This window comes from Equus quagga, chromosome 22 (assembly GCF_021613505.1).
Source record: "Equus quagga isolate Etosha38 chromosome 22, UCLA_HA_Equagga_1.0, whole genome shotgun sequence".
NCBI classification, from domain to species: Eukaryota; Metazoa; Chordata; class Mammalia; order Perissodactyla; family Equidae; genus Equus; species Equus quagga.
The window spans coordinates 23,261,445-23,279,671 of record NC_060288.1 but is presented as its reverse complement, the minus strand read 5'-3'; the positions used below and the strand labels follow the sequence as shown (position 1 = coordinate 23,279,671).

Below are 18,227 nucleotides of genomic sequence, written 5' to 3'. Positions count from 1 at the left end.
AGTGATCTTAAAATTATTTTGTGGGAAAAAAGTACTTAGACAAAGGATTTTGAAACATTGATTTTAGAAATTTATTTACATATCTTGGATGGAAGTAGTTGATACAGTTTACTTGGAATTCCTGGAAGAAAAGAAGAAATTTTTTAAGGTGGGAGTGGTAAGGAAACTTCAGAAAGATGATAATTTAAAAAAAAAAAAACTCTGCTCCCTACTAAAGTTGCTTTGTGCATATACAATGTATAGCAGTAACATAAAATAACAACATGAATTTTATCAAAAGAACAAAATCCCTAAGTAATTCCACTATATAACAAATTGGATACAAATCTTACAAAACTAAATAATATGCATCTTAAAAAGTTTCCTTCTTATTACTGTTGTCTGGCTAGTGCCCAGTAGGCTAAAAGGATCTTAAACACATCTGCACTAATCCACCACAACGTACATACCTTTCAAATCAGGAGCTAAAGGTCTACTCTTGGGACTGGAGGTGTCTTCACGAGTATCATAGTTGTCAAAATGGAATTTCTCTCTTCTCGAAATGTAACCCATTTTTGCTAGGTCACCATGCTGACTACACATTTTTTCACTTAGATTTAAATAATCTCTTTGAAGATTCCGCATCTCAAATTCGAGGGTATCCCTTTCATTTTCTATACTTCTTACATAGTTTTCTAAAAGTACTTTGTCTTCTGTGAGTCTACTGATGCTGTTCTCAAAATTTACATTTTCTTGACTATGTTTTTTTAGTTCTTCTTTTAGAATCTGATTATCTGTTTTAATTTCCATTACCATTTTTGATAACATTTCGCATTCATTGCTCATTTCTGACAAGCTGTTCTTATAAATACTTGCTTCTGATTTTGCATTTTGTATTTCTTTCAGAAAATTCTCTTCTGCAGTAGAGTGGTAAGTTTGAATATTCTCAATTTCTCTTTCCATCTTTTGTCTAGCAGCAGTACATTCTTGTAATGTTGTTTCAAGATTAAATTTTTCATTTTTAACTGTTTCTATTATTTGAAGAAGTGTCTCTTGTTCAGTTTTTGCCAATCTTTCTTTCTCTTTCAGTTGCATTATCTCTAGCTTGTTTTCTTTCAGTTCATTTTCAAGTGAGCTTTTTTCTTTTAAAAGCTGGTATGTTTTTTCCTCTAACATTTCCTTTTCATCTTGTATCAACAGAATATTTGTTTTCATTGATTCCATTTCTATACTCAATCGACTGTTTTCTTCATTGACAATGGCCATATCATTTTGAGTTTTGTGTTCCTTACTTTTCAGTTGATCTAGAGTTTCTATCATTTGTTGTTTCTCCAAAGAAAGTTGACTATTTTTTTCCTCTAGAGTTTTATTATGTCCTTGGAGAGCATTATATTTACTAATTATTTTTTTCAATTCTTTAAGACATTCTTTACCATTTTCTTCTGTTTTAACTAGCTTGGACTGAATAGTGTTCTTTTCTTCACCCAAATTCTTAAGTTGCTTTTCATGTATTTCAATTTTCTGTATCAGAGATTGTGTGGTAAAGACTAGCGGTTTTATTTTGGTCTTAAGGGTTAGATTTTCATTCTCCAGTTCCGTTACTTTTTTCTGTATCTGTATAGATTCTTTTAGGTAATTCTGTAAGTACTGAATTTTTGCAACACACTGCTCAGTGACAGAATTGACTTTGGGTGTTCTCTCATTTTCAAATACTATTGATCCGTGTTTTACTACAAATGGTTGCCTTTCTTTGTTTTTCATTTCATTTGTTGGGTCAAAAAATGACAGTGTATGTCTTGGAACTCTGGAATGGAATTTTAAATCTGTAATATTCTTGCCAGTGAGGGGAATTTCCTTGTTGTTTTTCTCATTCCTTTTTCCCCTGTGTATTTCACTCTTAGATAATTTTTTACATTTCCTACAAAAATTCACATGGAATTTTGACGCTGTTCCCCTGAGTGGGAGTAATTTGTTTAGTAATGCCTCTAATTCTGAAATTCTCTTTGATTTTATATCTTCATTTAAGTTACTTTCTATATTTTCTTCCTTAATAAAGTAAATTTTTTCCTTGTGAGTGGGGGACAGGTCATATTTACCATTAGTTGGAACATTTGCATCAGTTTTTAAAGTTTGAAGTTGATTCGTAAGTGCTAGTTCCCTATCATGTGATTTTTGAAGCTCCTCCTTCATTTGTTTGATAGAAAGGCAAATATCATCTAAATTTTCACAAAATCCATGCTTGAGAAAAGGCATAGTGATTTTGGATTTATCCAGAATCACCGTATCAGTTTGAGACATCATATTTTGAGGTGCATTAGGTAGAAAACTATAAAGGTTATTATAATTCTTCAACTTGTCAGAATCTTCTGAAGGGCTCATAATTATGTTTGGAGCTGAATTATCTGTTGAGGTTTTCAAAGTTAATATGTCCTTGAAATGTATCTGGGATGGAGTATTTATATCTTGAGAGAGACTATTAATGCTATCGCTACTGGATTTTTCTTCCATTGAATGAAGAGTCCTGGAATCCTCAAAATGATGAATTTTCTCCATAGAAAGGATTTCTTCTTGATTCTCTATAGGCTAGTAACAATAAAAAGCATGCTATAAATGTACTACCGTTTGCCACATAACCAGCAAATTAAGATAATTTTTTGTGGAAGATTAATTTTTACAATCAAAATGAACATTTTATCCATTTCCACAGCAAAGAAGCCTAATGAGTATAATTCATTTTTTCCCAGAAAATCTAACAAGTTATTTCGAGATCTGTAACTCTGGTCTTCACAATTTGCTTAGAAATTGCACTTATTTCCTCGGGGGGTGAGATACATGGGCCAACCCCTCAATTTCAGAAAGATAAGTTTAGCATCCCTCAAGAGACCTCAAAGATAGGTGGTCTCTTAGATCCCTCAAATGGAATAGGTCAAATAGAATAGGTCAGATGGCCAAATGGCATAGGTCAATGGTCAAATGGAATGTAACAGAGCAAATGGAAGTTCATGGAAAATGAGTCTTTCCACTTCTAGGCTATTCATCAACCTTAGCTTGCATTCATAGTTTCAGAGGATTCTAGGGCTGTAGCTATCCTGGAAATGTGAGTTCTGATGAGTGTAGGCGCAGGTCTAGGTCAATCCTAAAAGTAGAAAAACTCCTAAGTGGACAGAGAGATCATCAAAACTGCCTTGTGTTTCAATTTACTTGGGAATCTTTAGGTGTCTGGACTAAGTCAGATGCCCCTCACACACTCCTAAGAGAAATGGGAAAGTTGCAGAAGTACGGAAGTAAACCCACATCTTTTAGGGTTTTTACATCAGGAATTTCCTTATTTTCATCTCTGACAGTCCAGTCGCCGTGTGAAGAATACAAAGGTGTCGGTAAACTAGTTGCAGTAACATTTTTGAAGTACCTAAATATAAAAATGATTTTGTACAGAATAACATACCACAGCCTTTTCAATGTGTGGGCTGAATACCAGATTTTTTTCTGAGTTCGGTTGTGGGTTTTCTACTTCAATAATACTTTTGTTCAGTATTTCACTGATTTCAGACTGTACCTTTAAAAGATAAATTGAGAATGTTAGAATTTGATTTCAGATTTATAAACTTATGAATGTATAGGAATAACAGATATTATAATTAAAAGATACCTTTAAATTTCCTGCACATAAAAATTCTTTCCCATAATATAAAATATAAATTAAATTTATTGTACTCTCTATCATTAAAGGAATATTTAAGAAAATCATGCCTTTATTATATGATTATAAAATCAGGAAAACAATTTAGGAAAACAAGAGTTTATGAACTATCTTCAAATAATTTTAGATGTTTGACTTTTACATTGTTGAGTAGACCAGAGACCTTTGATCTCTGACATCAGAATGGACCGTATTCTAGAATACACCCTCAGGAGTTTATCCTCTCATTTCCCTGTAGTTGCTTTTATTTTCTTATTCTGAAAGATTCGTCCTGAGCTAACATCTGTTGCCAAGCTTCCTCTTTTTTGTTTTCCTCCCCAAAGCCCCAGTGCATGGTTGTATATCCTATTTGCAAGTCCTTCTAGTTCTTCTCTGTGAGCTGCTGCCACAGCAGGGCAACTGACAGACCCGTGGTGTGGTTCCACAGCCAGGAAATGAACCCAGGCCGCCGAAGTGATGAGAGCACTGAACTTGAACCACTAGGTCATCAGGGCTGGCTCTCCCCACAGTGCCTTTAGTACAAGACTATTGGGATGAAGTTTATATCGGGCCTTCAGTGAATATGTGTTGTGTTATGCATCCCCAATATCCATACCCTGTCCTCCTGGTAACACTACCTGTTATTTCTTCTGGATAGAAAGTCCCTGTGCCTTTGGATGTGTGATACTGATCCCACATCTAGCTCCAGAGGTGGGCAGGTGACTCAGAGCTAACCAGTCAGAACACTGCCTCACTCTGGACAGTGGCTGGTTCAAACACTGCGTGTGACCCGGTCTGGGGCAGTCAGAATCAGGCCAAGACCCTTAGGATAAGCTGGTAGGAGAGAAGAGCATGCTCTCTTCTCCATCTGACTGGAATCTAGAAGGAGAAAGGCCTGGAACTTCAAGCAGACCTGTTGCCACCACATGGAGACTGAGAACCCATTACTGTGGAAAGTGGAACCAGGGTAAGGAGTGAGCCTGGTCCCTTGATGATATGAGTCCCAATCAGATGGATTAAGCCATCCCCAAGTGAACTATCCCTAGCATTTTCAGGTACCTGAGCTAATAAAGTTGTTTGAGTTAGATTTTATATCACTTATAATGAGAGTCCCTTTTTGTAGACTATATATAGGTAGCACTTTAAGCATATGTTTTAAAAATCAGTGAGTGCTGTTTCTTTTCGGCTCATATCCAAATACAAGTATAACAGAATATAGTTTCCTCCAAACAAATTTTGAGCCTAGAATATGTTGCAGCTTCTATTTTATTATATTCTATATCAACCAATTGGCTAGTGATCATCAGCTTAGAAATGTGGGATGATATCTTCAGTTTGGATATTTCCTGTGTATGGATTAAAAGGAACATACCATGCTAACATTCTGCAAAGTCTGTATTCGGAGAGCCTGAAATGACTCCAATTGATGCTGAAGGGCCTATAACAAAATTAAATAAGGCATGGGGTTGAATATTTCTTCAAAAACTTGAATTGTTATGATTTTTTTAACATCCCCAAAAGTTGCCTATTACAAGAAAGGATCACATGAGGTTACTCACATTCTTAGTCATTTTTGCTAACCAATGCATTTTAATGAACATTTTAATGAAAAACCCATATGCATTTATGAAGTACTGATTCTGAGAAAGATCAGCCTCTACACAGGTTTTCGGAGACAACACCATGAAATATACTCACTTTCAATGCTGACCGTGGTTGGATTTGATTTTCTGATTCTGACGCGCAGCCATATTCTAAAAAGCAAAATTGAGTGACCGTGTGATTTAATTCTTAAGGTTTCTTTTTTAACAACTGTAATGGAAAGCAGGCCCCTAACTTTCCTGGATAGTGAGTCAGAAAGATAATGAGAATTTTGATGTCCACATTAGGAAGAACCTGATGCTAGTCACATAATAAGTTTAAGAAATAGTTCTCACTTGACTTCAGATTCCTATTTGAGATTGTAATAGTGGTTTTATTTTTACAATAAACAACTTGTAACATTAAGTTTTGAACTCTCAAAAACTCAAATATCGTTGTTTCTGAGATATAAACTACATTTTTTTGGTAATAAAACTAATAATCCTCATGTTATAGGAGACCCTTGGCAAAGTACTATATAGGCTTCAGTGTCTATGAAATGGCTATGTGATATTTTTCTTCCTTATCGTGGAAAATAAGTAGGATTAACAGAGCAGAATTTTGTCATGCTTTTACGCAAAGTACTGTAAAGATTCATGTGTTCCTTCCTAAAAAATAGATTATAGATCTGAAACAGTGAAAAGACTATATAATGTTTGCAAATTGCCTGACAAACATCCCTCTTTTCCCAAATGTTAGGCTACTTGCTTTGTAAATTTTTATTAAAGAATTAAAAAAACTTTAAGTGTCTTGAATGGTATGATATGATAGAATGTTCCTGTAGGCTGACAATTTCTGCTGTAAGAGAAGGTGTTATTTTTGGTGAGGAAGCTTGTCCCTGAGCTAACATCGGTGGCACCCTCCCTCTATTTTGTATGTGGGACGCCATCACAGCATGGCTTGATGAGTGGCGTATAGGTCCGCATCCAGGATCTGATCCCGGGAACCCTGGGCTGCCAAAGCAGAGCACGTGCACTTAATGACTACGCCACCTGCCCGGCCTAAGAAGTTTTCAAAGAGGTCAGCACATCTTCTCCTTTGGAATGACAGTCTGCCAGCTGTTATAGAAGCTGGGTGCAAAGTATAGCACTCCCCTTCCGCCATCTGGCCCTCATCACTGAGGGAGCAATTTTGGTTCAGAGCCCAGAATCGTTTGCCTCATTGAAGATTACTATCTTCATAGAGGGCAAGGAGGGACAACGAGTCCATCTGGATATTGTCAGCTTTGCATCTTACTGGGAATAAAATGGTAGTGCGAAATGTTCATCTCAGAGAGAGAAAAAGGAGCTCAAGTGAGGTCTGGCCCAGTGCAGCCAGGCCTCCCAAAGTTTTCCAGACTCTAAAATAGCCTCTTGTAATGAAGTCAAAAAGGTCAAAATGCAAATGGAAAAGAATATATCACCTAGAATCCCACCATCCAGGACTAACTGTTGTGCATTTTAGGTCCCCACCCTTCAGTCAGCTCTCTAGGCATATATGTGGAAAAACAGAAGGGATTTTCGAGCAGGGGGATCATATTATACACAGTACTTTTAAATAAATATTACCAGATTTACATTTACTTTAACGGAATAAGGCAAACTGCAAATAGTCCAAGTTATCACTAGTATTAAGATTTTTTTTGCACTACCTGAGAGATTATTTTCTATGAGATCCCTCTCAACTAATGAGAATATATCATGAAAAGGATTAAGAGATTGGAATTTTTATGTTTTTTAATAACATACTTTTCTATTGTATTCAGTGTTGATTTACTCCCAGCCAAGAAAGGGAGAAAATTAGCATTATACTTCCAATCACATTTACTCTCCACTTTTCATGCTATTTGCTAGTTATATTATTTTCACACTGTGAAGTTTTATGATGTTTACATTTTGTTCTGTAACCATAATTCCCACTAAGCTATTAAAATCTGAAGATGGGATATTATTATCATAAATATTTGCAGACTTCAACTTTATTCTTCATGGATTTACTATTCAAAATTCCATCTCCTTCCTGTACCTGTAACAAAACTTTCCCTTTTCTGCACAGATTTCCTTTGTCTCATTAGGATTTGAAAGTTCAAGGCTAAATACAGGATTCCTTTGTCTAAAACCGAGGAAGAAATATGAGGCCAAAAGAAATCTCGAGACTTAAGGGATATAGCAAATAAAAGACTTTAAAGAAAGAACATGGGATTTACATACTGCTTCTACATATATTTCCCTCCCTCCATCTCTTCCTCTTTTTTTTTTTTTGCTGGAAGAGATTCACCCTGAGCTAACATCTATTGCCAATCTCCCTCTTTTTTTTTTTCCCTTCTCCCCAAAGTCTCAGTACATATTGTATATTCTAGTGGTAGGTTCTTCTATGTGAGTCACTGCCACAGCATGGCTACTGACAGATATGTGGTGTGGTTCTGCACCGGGAACCGAACCCAGGCCACCAAAGCAGAGTGCACCAAACTTTAACCACTAGGCCATCAGGGCTGGCTCTCTCTTCTTCCTTTTCTGACCACAGTATGATTTCAGTTACCATGTTGCTTCTTTTCATATACTCATGTGCAACCAGAGCAACTCTCCTCAGAATTTCTATTTTCTTTTGACATCCTTCCGTTAGTCCCTTGGGTCTAGCTCTTTGAGATACACTTTCAGGGCCAGTGTATTTTCCTATCCGTTTTTCTATAGCTTAAAAATTAAGTGACGGGTCTGGGAGAGGAAAGATCATTTGGAGCTGTGTGAAGCCTCTGTTGGAGGATGTGATCTCTGCTGTTGTGTTGTTCCCTAAGACTTTTGTTAGAAATCTAGAGGGAGATGTATCCCACTACCTTAGGGAAATATTTTCTTAATTGGGATTATTCCTTCAGTTCAGGATGGAGTCCCAGAACTCAGATGGCCACATATGACTGTGCAGGTTGTTCCCTGCACCAGGGCTCCTGGGCAGAAGGATATGTGTGGGATGAAATCCATTACCACGCTCTGCTCCACTCAGCTAGCCGGCACCCTGTGTGGGTTTGCATCCGCCTGGAGTCGAGTGTACCTTCTTTAATCCACACAGATGCACCCCATGGGCTAGTGGCAGCCCTGGCTAGACCCCTCCTTCCTCTGAGTGAAGAAAGCTCCTGTGGACCAGCCTCTGGGTTTACCCATCTGTTCTAGCAGCTGCTGCTCTCTACTCACCCAAACTGCAGTCAGTAGAGAGAAGGATACAGGTGTTTCCTCTGTCTTTTCTGTATTTAGCTTTGCCATGGGGGAGGGGCATCAATGAGTATTTGCAGGATTTTGACTTGCTTTATTGCTTCTGAAAGTCAGAGGCAGAGTTAGGAGCCAGGCTGTAGTTTGCCTTGCCAGAATCTTCTCTTTTTATCTTTGGCCTCCACTTTCCAATTTTATGTCCTGAGGGGCTGCCCCCTCCCTTCTTCAGGTGCTTCTGGTGAAGTTTTTACTGGTTTTCTAGCATTTTTTTGTTCATTTCATTTGGTACTGGGTCGGCGGGGGGTGTGTGTGTGTGTGTGGGGGGGGGGGGGGGGGGGGGGGGTCTGGGACCTTCCTTGGCTCTAAAATCTCTACCTGAAAGTCTAGAGTTGTTTCTATAAGTTCATGATTTAGCCTTAAATAATGTTTCATATTTTAGTGATTCATTGCTTCAGCAACCTCATTCATTCAAATTTCGAGTGTCCACTATGTGGTGTGTCCTGTTGTAGGTACTACAGACACAGCATTGACAAAGATGCCTGAGGCTCGTGCCCCCCCGGGGCCTACCTCCTCAAGGAGTAGACAGAAAAATAAGAACAAACAAAGAAATAAACCAACAAGACACTTTCAAATAGCGATAAAGAAAACAAAGAAAATAGGTGAATGTGACAGTGAGGGAGGATGGGAACGGCATTGGAAAGGGTGGTTAGGAAAGGCCTCTCTCACTATTTGAGGCTTTAGCCGGGACTCCTCCATGCTAGGAAGGGGCTGGCGATGTGAACATCTGTAGGAAGAGACTCGAAGTGGAGGCAACAGCAAGGTTCTGAAGCAGAGCGAGTTATCTGTGTTTGCAGAACATAAAGCAAGCCCAAATGGGGCCGCTGGGTGGCCGAGTGGTTAAAGTTTGTGTTCTCCTCTTTGGCAGCCCAGGGTTTCACCAGTTGGGATCCTGGGTGCGGTCATGGCACCACTCATCAAGCCATGTTGGGGCGGTGACCCACATGCCACAATTAGAAGAACCCACAACTAGAATCTACAACTATGTGCTGGGGCCTTTGGGTAGAAGAAGAAAGAAGATTGGCGACAGATGTTAGCTCAGGGCCAACCTAAAAAAAAAATAGCCAATATGGCGGCAGCTCAATGAGCAGATGGGAGCACAGCATGATAAGAGGTCAGAGGGGGAGACGGGCTAGATTATGTAGGGTCTTGCAGGCCAAGCTGAGGGGTTTGGCTTTTACATTAAGTAAAGTGGGAAGCTTTGGAGGGTTTTAATCATGAGAATGATTTGATATGACTAGAACGTTAACAGGTCACTCTACTGCATGGTAACGGATTATAAGGTAGCAATTGCAGACTATTGCAACAATCCAAGTGAGAGATGAAAGTATCTGGACTAGGACGGCCGTGGGAGAGATGGAGAAAAATAGGTGGATTCAGAATATGTTTTGGAGATAAAGCCAGCAGCACTGCCAGAAGATTAGATGTGGCCAGACGAAAGGACTAAGGATGACTCCTAGGCTTTTGGTGAGAGCAGTTGGATGAATGATGATGCCATTTACTGACATGGAAAAGAATGGTGTAGGAACATATTTTAGGGAAAACTCTTTCAGATATGTTAAAGTCAAGATTTCTGTTAGACATCAAAGTGGAGATGTCAACAGGCAGTGGGATATTCCAGTCTCTGGCTGAGGGGCGTGGTTATGAACATTGTATTGAGCCATATGGACATCACTGCTGGCCTAGACAAGGGCTGTTTCTGGGCAGTGATGGGCACAGAAGCCCAGATGAAGTGGCTTGAGAGGAGAACAGAATGTGAAGATTTGTGGGCACTGAGTATTGGCAACTCTCCCGTTTTACTGTGGAAGGGAACAGGGTGCCTGGTAGAATAGGGTGCGTGTTGGAAGAGATGTGAAGGTTAAGAACGAATTTTTTTTAACCATGGGAGATTCTATCATGCCTGCTTGCTGCTGCAGTCGTAGAGTAGAAGGGAGAAGAAGAATAATTCTGGAGAGTCTGGAAGGCTGACTGCAGAAGCTGAGTGCTTGAGGATTCCAGGAGAGAGAGGATCCGGAGGAAATGAGCTTTGACTGGGCAGGGACAATCCTTCCATTGAAACGGGGGGAAGGTAGAGAGTACGGGGACCCAGGCAGGTGGGTTAGCAAATCTGGAGGCTGAGGATGAGGGAATTTGGGTTTGATTGCTTCTATTTTTTTCATATAGTGTGAGATCATGTTACAAGTTGACAGGTCATGTCGAGAGGTGGCGGAGATTTGAGGAGACAAGAAGAGGGAAATAGTTATCTTGGAGAAGCTTTGAAAGCGCACTTGCTGGAAAATAAAGGAAGTTTTCCAAATAGCACTGAGATCCATGGGATGACTGAGAAGTGAGTGTTTTTCTCCAGCAATGTTCAGACGATTCCGTGAAGACAGACAGCAGGCAGAGAGTTGAATTTATCTATTTTAAAAGCTATTAAAATAACTTTTTGTTTTTATGAGTTTCAGAGACACTGGCTGTTACTTATTCCCAAAGGAAAGATAATTTAAAAATTCAGCAATATTTAAGAACCACATAGAATTATGTGATTCTAGAATTGGAAAGGAAATTATCAAAGAATCACAGGAGAAAGAACACAATCCCTCGTCACATTTATTAAGACCCTGTGAAACGTACAACACTGGGGGGTCCCTAGACCCCTGGATGTGGTCCAGGTCCTGAAGAAGCTTATACTCTATTGGGAATGCAAGAAATATTATTCATATTATAGTCAACTTCAATTCTCTGGCTGTTTCATATTTAAGTGTCAGAAGTGAAAACCAAGATAGTTATGAGTGGGATGACTTTTGAGCTAATTAAGGTAAAGATATGGGGGATTTATTCTGAAATCTGCAGAAGATTATGTCATGTTCAACATATACAGAAAGTATCAAGTGCATGTTTGTGGCCAGCAGACCAACGAGAACAAATGAGTTTTAAAAACGCAGCAGGGTAATGATTTTATGTAGTACATCAGCCACTCTGTAGTCAAGGCTTTATAGTTCTCAGGCTCAAATACTGAGTTTTGCTGTGACAAGTGAAATTCATCCCTAGAAGTAACTGTGGGGTGGGGCACTATCCGCACCGGGCACTGTCATGGAAGCCACGGAGCCAGGCTGCCTGGGTTTGAATCCTGGCTTTGCCACACTTTCTCTGTGAGGGATAACTCTAGGCAGTGTCTAGTTGGTAGGTAAAGCTGTTAGCATAGTGCGTGGCACATAGGAAATGCTCCAGAAAATTTAATCATTACTGTAGCGGCAAAGGTATTATCAATATTGATGACCTGGTAAATTTAAAATTTCCAACTGAGAGGGAGGGGCGGGGTGGCTGCTCAGAATCTCCACTGCTTCCCACAAAGCATTGCTCAGAATGAAACCCCAAATGCTTACTTGGAACTACAAAGCCCCCCTCCCCAATTTCCTCTCTGAACCCTTCTCCTACTCTCCCGCTTTCTCATTCTGCTCCAGTCACTGGCTGTTCCTCCCACCTCAGGGCCTTCCCAGTTGCTGGTCTCTGCCTGGAATGCTCTTTCCCGAGAAATCTGCATTGACTACTCCTGCACCTCCTGCAGGTCTTCACTCACATGTCACCTGCTAAGAGAGGTCTCCTACCACCGTGTTTCAAATGATTGCATGCTTCCCACCTGCCTCCGATGCTCCAGGCCCTTCCTGCCCCCTGCCATGCCTTCCTTTTCTCCACAGGATTCACTCCCATCTTATACACAATATCCCTCGTTTTTCTGCTCCTCTCACTAGAGGGGAAGCGGCAGTGGGCAGGTCTTTTGCGTATTTTGTTCACCGTTGGGTCCCCAGCACCTAGGACAGCACTTGATACATAGCAGGTGCTCAGAAATATTTGTTAGATAAATGAATGAGTGAGCGAAGGCTTGGGCAGAACAGAGATGCTCAGAACAACACACTGGACATCCTGAAGTTTGAACATCCTGAAGATCTCTCACATCCCCATTCCAGCAAGTCAAGGGCTAATTAGACTCACCGCTTGTTCTTTTAAAATCAAAGAGACCTCAGAAGTATTGTCACAGCTTCTTGTAAGTCAGCATTATTTATGCAAATCAGGTCAATCTTCTGTTAGGTAAGTTGGTGACAGTGAGGTGTAGATGGGAGACAGAAATCAGCGGGAAATTACTGCCGTCCTTGGCAGCACCTGACTTCGAACGTCTACCAGTTATTGAGTGCCTGCCCTTGCTAGTCCCTGCACTTGTAACCACTATGCTCTAGCAAGAAAGACTGTAACTCTTAAACAAGCATATGTGCCATTTGCATGGAACTTCACTTTCTATAGATGCTGGCATCTTTCTCCAGAGCCCTAAGTCTCACTCATGTTAGAGAACACATGATCTTGCCAAGTTAAAGTGTCTCAGTCTCTTCTGACCTTGAGTGCTCTCTTAGAGGTCATTTTTTTTTTTTAAGATTGGTGCCTAAGCTAAAATCTGTTGCCAATCTTCATTTTTTCTTTCTTCTCCTCAAAGCCCCCCAGTACATAGTTGTATATTCTAGTTGTAGGTCCTTCTGGTTGTGCTATGTGGGATGCCACCTCAACATGGCCTGATGAGCGGTGCCATGTCCAGGATCCGAACTAGCGAAACCCTGGGCCACTGAAGCAGATCACAGCATGCAAACTTAACCACTCGGCCATGGGGTGGCCCCTAGAGGTCAATATTGAGCAGACTCAACGTCTAAACTCTCTGAGAGGTCTCTTCCTCCCTTGTTCAGGTGTTCCCATTACCCCTCCTGGTTGCACAGGGCCGCCTGCATATCCTTATGGATGATGGGGTGCAAAAGAGCAGAGGGGGGACAGGTCAGTGCACTGCCCTGCTGGCCTCCACTGAGATGGTGCTCATCCTGGTGGCCCCTGGGCATCCAGTTGTCTTTTGTCTACTGAGGTGTGGCTGCTCTAGACCGTTCTTTCTGGACCCTAGACAAAGCATTTGTGAAGGTCCTGGATTTATGCAGGTGCAGACAGGTCTCTGGTTCACCATTTCTCTCAGCACCTCTGTGTCTGGATTACCCCTATGTCACACGTGGGTTATGGGCAACTGGGGGTCCTAACTTGGCCCATCAATCTAGCACCACCTTCCACCACAGTGCTCTGTGCCTTCCCTGGCGTGTCACGCTGAACAGTGGGGCCCCCAAGAGGTGTGGCGCCTCCTTGGGCTTCTCTCAGCACTGAGACTCCAACTGCAGTGTTCTCAGGTCCCCCTAGCTGGGAATTTACGACATCTTATTCACGCTTTATGTAGAGCTTGAAAGCTGTAGCTCTTTGGTTATTGCAAACCTCCTCCCCATACAATATCCCATTGTCCACAAATATTTACTGTAAAAAGTGGTTTCCTTTAGAAAAAGTATACACCATTTTAGTGTCTGTCCAAAAAATCAACAATATTTGGTATTCAGAGAAGCAGTATAGTACAGCATGGAGATGAGGGCCTGGACTCTGGAACTACTCTGCTGAGTGGCTCTATTATTTGCTGCCCGTGTGACCTTGGGGAGTTAGTTAACCTCTCTGTGCCTCAGTTTCCTCACTTATAAAATAGGGATAACCTCATAGGGTTGTGAGGATTAAGTGAATTGATACCCTTAAGTGCATAGAACAATATCTGGCACAAACAAATGTGCCACGTTATCCATTATTAGCATCATCATGATAGTTACTGGGAGTACACCAGTTGGGCCCGTGGATTTAGGCAACGTCCCCATTGCCTGTAGTAAAAGGCAGAAATATCACCGCCATCGGGGCCTTGGCCTGGAGGTTTTACCTGTTTCACTGCCACCGCTTTCCTTTACCCACTCAGAGGAATTTAGGATCTTTGACGCTGAAAGGAGGACGCAGTCAACGTCATCCTCTTCCTCATGATGCTTTTCTGTAAGAGAACCGTACGTCGCTTTTGCTTTTGCCGGGAGGAGAAAGGGAGGCGAGGCGTGGGGATGCGGGACGCGGACGCCCTCAGCGGCCACGGGAGGGCGCGCTGGGGCCACGCAGCCGGCGGGACGGGGTGGCTCTAGGGCCGCAAGCGACTGCGGGGCGCGGGGATGGAGGCGGGGCTTTGCTTCCTGCGGTGGCAGAGGTGTGCGCCTAGTCCCGAAGATCCGCGCTCCAGATGGGACCTGTCTTGGGGATGAAGGGCCCTGGTTCTGGAGAGGCGGCGCTCTCCACTACGCGTCCGCTTCCCACGGCTCCCCCTCCAGGGACAGCGCCCCGGGCCGGCTCTTACCCGGGCTCATTTCTGCTGCCCCGGTTCTCCTCCCAACTGCCTTTCCCCGGGCATTCTGCTCAGTCGCTTCACGCCGGGGCAGCCCGTTGCCTGGTAACCGGGTGGCCGGGATGCCACGAGCGGATGTGGGGCGGGCGCAGAGGTGGGGGTGGGGAGGAGAAGGTGCGCGCTGGGGTCGCGGGTCCTGGATCCGGGACGCTCGAGCCCCAGAGCTGTGCCGGGGACAGCTGCATGGTGGAAAGGTCCACCCTTTGCCGTGTCGTCCCAAGCCCGGAGACAGTCTCAGTGGGTGTTTTTTCACCCAGGCGTCTTCCCTGCTGACCAGAACTTGGTCTTCATCGTTGTCTGGCTTTGGAGAAAAGGGACTGTTTAGAGACAGGCAACACCCAGGAACTTTTCCCCGCTCTGTTTTCATTATTTCATTTTTTGTTCTATTCTGCTTATTTCAACCCATCCGTCAGAGTAGTTTCAGCGTTTGGGGGTTTGAAAGGCCCAAAACCAAGATCGTGAAAGGACTTTTGTTTGCTGCGGCTATAAGAAGACCCCATTTCTAATAATGAACTTAATAATAACGTGTTAAGATACACATATCAAAGCTGTCGCAGAGGCGCCTGTATTCATTTGTCAAAGCATGCTAATTTCCTTTGCCCCGGGGTAAACCATTTGCAAAAGATGGATGTTGTGTTGGAAGCTGGAAAGTAAGGACTGGTTGGCTTGACCACAGTCTGTCCTTGTGCAAATCAGAAAATGGTGCTCTTTAAGTGAAAGTTTTAAATGACTATATGTCATTTATTTTGCAATAGCAACCATTACAGATAGAATACAAGATAATTGAAAATTCAGACTTTGTCACAATAAGGAATTTAAAGTCATGATGTTAATAATCTATTATATAATAATTATATGGCTTGCTTTCGTGGAAATGAAACTTTATGATAGTTTCAATGTTTACTTGCTGTACTTTTTTCCTGTAGAAATGGTCTCCAGAAGATTTGACAATCTTTCTTGTGGCATTGTAGATAATTTCAATAAATTGTGTTTTGAGAACTTTTCTCCATTGATGACTAGTATCAACCAAGTTAACTTTTTCCGGCGAGCTACAAAAGTTTTCAGCAATGTGTCTGTTAAATTGCTACTTTAAGTAAATTGCAGTATTTTGATGGGAGAATGTAGATAAAAAGCCACTACACTTTAATAAGTTAATTCTATACTAATGAAATTTCCATAACAAATAATTATATTTCACATAACATTGTATATTAATATCTAATAATATGATAATATAATGTAATGTTCCATAATAACTAATTTGTCTATGTAATACTTGTGGATTGTGATTGCAAATGAATATCGGTTATTACACAGAAATTACTTGCGGATTTAAATGGGAGGACTCCGCCACATCGTTGAGTATAGAATATAAAAAGCAAATGGTAGGAGTTACAATATCAAACTGAAATTTAGCCAGTGCACTAATCTCAATAGACACCCACTTTATTTATTTATCTATCTATTTATTTATTTATTTATTTATTTATTCATTCTTGTCCCCAAAGCCCCCCAGTACGTAGTTGTCTATTCTGGTTGTAGGTCCTAGTTCTGCTATGTGGGACGCCGCCTCAGCATGGCTTGATGAGCGGTACCATGTCCGTGCCCAGAATCCAAACTGGGAAACTCTGGGTCACCAAAGCAGAGCTCTCGAACTTAACCGGTTGGCCTGGGGCCAGCTCCATAGAGACCTGCTTTAATATTAAGATACTTTCCAATCACTTCATCAGTCAGAAAGGCCATTCTTTGCTTAGAAGGATAGTTTATTTTAGAAGTTAGGTCAACGAGGCTTTTTGATTTCAAACTCATTTGTCTTTTGTAAACTAAATCATATATGTATATTCTCAGAACAAAAAATAATTGGTCAGAAAATTTTTGTAATTAGTATATAAAAAGCCAGTTTTTGGAAACAACAAAGTTATAGTAAATTAAGAAAAATTTTAAATAACAAAAACGTCTACAATATGAATGGCATCCCTTCAGAAGAGGCCCCTTGTTAGGGCCTCACATCAACAATTACATGTGGAGACCCCGTTTTTTGGTGAGAGAAACCTGGAAGGATAATAAGAAAATGTCCCCCCAAAAATGGGGATGAGTGGTGGACACATCTTTTTGGGGGTATTCACTGCATTTGTGAATGTATGCTGAGGGAAGTCCTATCTGAATACTCATGGCCACTTAAAACTGTTGTCACCTATCACAACCTACACTAGGTTCCCTCCATTCTGGACTTAAAGGGTAATGGTGACACGATGACTTGTCTTCTCTGAGCATGAGTTTACTTATCTGTACAATAGGGAGCCAACGGGGTTGCTGTGAGGGTTAGTGAAGCCCCGTGGAAAGGGCCACATAGGAGGCTGACCGTGAACAGCAACTCTAGACCCTGGAGTCTAAGGTGAGATTCCGTAACCAGTCTTGACATTTTTTCCCTGTGATTCTTCCTCATTTAAAAAGAGTTGACACTTCAATTGAAAAACATTCAACTATTTTGGCTCAAATATCAGAAAATTTATATTTTAAAGTGAGCACAGGAGAATGTGTATAATTTGTATTGTGTATCAACTTTGTTGATGAACTTGCCAAACTTCTAAAAATAAAAATTTTACAAGTTTCTCAGTAAAGGCACATTTAGATGGCCTGTAAAGTGTAAAGTCCTCATTATGTTTTGTTTATTAAATTATTCTTTGAGGAATTTAAAAGTAATGGAAAGTGCAAATAATTCTGTAACTAACCATTTTCTTCCACCTCGCAGAATTAACAATTATAACTCTCTTGGTATATTTGATTATTATTTACTTAGAAAAATAGAAAATTATGTAGAGTTGAACTCCCCACCCCCTCCTGTACTAATCTTCCCCATATTCCTCCTGTAAGAAATCACCATCATGAGTTTAGGGTGGAAGCTCCCAGTTCATTCTTACGTTGGTATCGTTACTATATATGTATTCATGAGTAATATAGATGATTGCTCCTATTTGTTTTAAAATTTTCATAAATGGCATCATCATTTATGTTTTATTCTGCAGCTTTCTCTTTTTACTCAACATTGTATATTTTTTAGGTCTATCTGAATTTTTAAAAAATAGATCTTTAATTCAATTGTAAAAATGGACTTGGGATATCTTTCAGTTCTTCCAGTGTTTTCGCTTTTTGGTCTCCATTATTTTTTTAATTTTGAAATGATCACCAGCTTTTAGTAAAGTTGGAAGTATGGTCCAATGCATGTTTCATTTTCTCCTGAACCGTTAAGAGTGAGTTGCTGACACTATGTCCCATCACTCCTGAATACTTTGATGAGTGTCGTATAAGGACACTCTTCAACATGGGAGCAATGTGGCCATTAAAATCCAGCAATTAGCATTGATACACTACTACCGTCTAATCCTCAGGTTCCACTCAAGTTCCACCAGTTTTCGCAGTAGTGTTCTTTATTGCCTGT

General features: G+C 40.8%; 1 protein-coding gene across 1 annotated transcript; it reads right to left on the bottom strand.

Annotated features, from left to right (window-relative positions):
* Positions 1–426: 426 nt before the first annotated feature.
* On the bottom strand, positions 427–14,750 carry CCDC110 (coiled-coil domain containing 110). Its single transcript, XM_046648825.1, has 6 exons — positions 14,741–14,750; positions 14,285–14,389; positions 5,357–5,412; positions 5,031–5,096; positions 3,425–3,535; positions 427–2,562 (listed from the first exon to the last, which is right to left on the bottom strand). The coding sequence occupies exons 1-6, from the start codon at positions 14,748–14,750 to the stop codon at positions 427–429; spliced, it is 2,484 nt and encodes an 827-aa protein (XP_046504781.1).
* Between the last annotated feature and the right edge of the window lie 3,477 nt (positions 14,751–18,227).

What these genes read in the sequence shown, in the direction of transcription:
- CCDC110 (XM_046648825.1), bottom strand. An exon ending in AAGCGGTGGCAGTGAAACAG is followed by an intron (nt 5,413 to 14,284) that starts GTAAAACCTCCA and finishes TTTGCTTTTTAG; the next exon opens with AATATGGCTGCGCGTCAGAA. An exon ending in CTTTGCAGAATGTTAGCATG is followed by an intron (nt 3,536 to 5,030) that starts GTATGTTCCTTT and finishes TATCTTTTAAAG; the next exon opens with GTACAGTCTGAAATCAGTGA.